The sequence below is a fragment of the Coregonus clupeaformis genome, chromosome 34 (genome assembly GCF_020615455.1).
Source record: "Coregonus clupeaformis isolate EN_2021a chromosome 34, ASM2061545v1, whole genome shotgun sequence".
Classification (NCBI taxonomy): Eukaryota; Metazoa; Chordata; class Actinopteri; order Salmoniformes; family Salmonidae; genus Coregonus; species Coregonus clupeaformis.
Window position 1 is genome coordinate 42,004,271 of NC_059225.1, and position 1,592 is coordinate 42,005,862.

The window sequence follows — 1,592 nt, forward strand, 5'->3', positions numbered from 1 at the left end:
GGCTGTCAAAAATAGCGCGTTAACGACGTTAATTAGTTGTTTGCTGTTAATTACGTCAATTTTTTTAACGCATTTCACGCATGCGCAGTGTGACAAATTATTCAGGTCAGGAAAGTGGTTGGGAGCTAGAGGCGAGATGGAGCAAGGTGAGCAAAGTGGGCCTATTGACGGATTCAAATATAAAAAGAATGATGATGGTACAGTTAACAAGTACAAGGTTATTTGCAAGATTTGTAAGAAGGAGTTTCAATTTCACCGGAGCTGTTCAAGCTTGAAGTACCATGTCAACGCCAAACATGCGTTTGCTGGGCCGTCAGATTCTGTCATCGCAGCCCTGGACAATCAGGAGCACAAACTCGTTTTGCCGACCGCAGCAGAGTGGGATAAACTGCAGAGGCTGGAGACACTTCTAGAGCCATGCAGGTAAATCAGTCTGTAACTTATCAAATAACATCGCTTTGATTATTTTCTGGAATGAATTAAACCAAGTCAAATATCAATAACATGTATCTATGTAAAAAATGATGATGATGATAATAATAATAATAATAATAATAATAATAATAATATGTTGATAACCACTGTTCTAATAATACACTGTCTCTGTGTGCATGTGTGTGTTTGTGTGCGTAGGTATGTAACTGAGCTCCTGGGTGGAGAGGCCTATGTCTCCTGTTCTGTGGTACTACCTTCTCTCTGCCACTTGCGTCTCAAGATGGAAGCCTGTGATGAGGACCCTGCATATGTGGTGAGATTCAAGACCAAGTTCAAGGAGGACCTAGCATCCCGTCAAGAACAGCTCAACAATGCATGGCTCCAGATTGCTACAGTTTTGGATCCTCGTTTCAAAGACTTGAAATGCCTGCCCAAGACAGACAGGGAAGAGGTGTGGACCACACTTGAAGGGATGCTGCAACAAGAATCACCCAGAAGGTCTTCACAGACACATGATGATGGGCCACCCAGGAAGAAAATCAGCCTTCTGCAAATGGGCTCAGATTCAGAATCAGAAGATGAAGAGGTCCAACCTGCCATACAGAGGTACAGAGCAGAGCCCACCATTAAATTGGAGGACTGCCCCTTGAGGTGGTGGGCATCTCATTCAGGAGCCCATGAGAAGCTGGCCTCACTAGCTCACAAATATCTAGCCACTCCTGCAACCACTGTTCCCTGTGAACGACTTTTCTCAGTTGCAGGTCACATTGTGAACAAGAAAAGGTCAGCTTTACTTTCAGAAAATGTGAACAAGTTAGTTTGCCTCAGCAACTGGCTGAAAGATGATGAAGCTCAGTAGATTTGAAAGGTGATGTTCAAACAAAAAGACCAGTTTCAGTGCAACATGTTATAGTAGTTAGCAACTGGATTTTTGAGCAACTGGATTAAAGAATGGAGGAAAAGGTAAAAGATTGTTCTTTGGTTTGATTTAAAAGTTTTATTGAAAATGTTTTTTTCCACAGATGACTCAAATTGTGCAAAAATGTGGTAGGTCACTGTTATGATTTGACTACATTTATTGCTTTCTGTTCAATTGAATACTGTAAATTGTACATCCTGGTTAAGAGGAATGCCAAAGAGGAAGTGATGGAACATTA

General features: G+C 41.6%; 1 protein-coding gene across 1 annotated transcript; it reads left to right on the forward strand.

The window, feature by feature from the left end:
• The first annotated feature begins 246 nt into the window (after positions 1-246).
• Positions 247-1,302, forward strand: LOC121538898 (zinc finger BED domain-containing protein 4-like). The gene is made up of 2 exons (XM_041847067.1): positions 247-423; positions 634-1,302. The coding sequence occupies exon 2, from the start codon at positions 716-718 to the stop codon at positions 1,292-1,294; it is 579 nt and encodes a 192-aa protein (XP_041703001.1). The 5' UTR covers positions 247-423; positions 634-715; the 3' UTR covers positions 1,295-1,302.
• Positions 1,303-1,592: the final 290 nt, after the last annotated feature.

Coding starts and splice junctions, on each gene's coding strand:
- LOC121538898 (XM_041847067.1), top strand. CDS start 716: ATGGAAGCCTGTGATGAGGACCCTGCATATGTGGTGAGATTCAAGACC.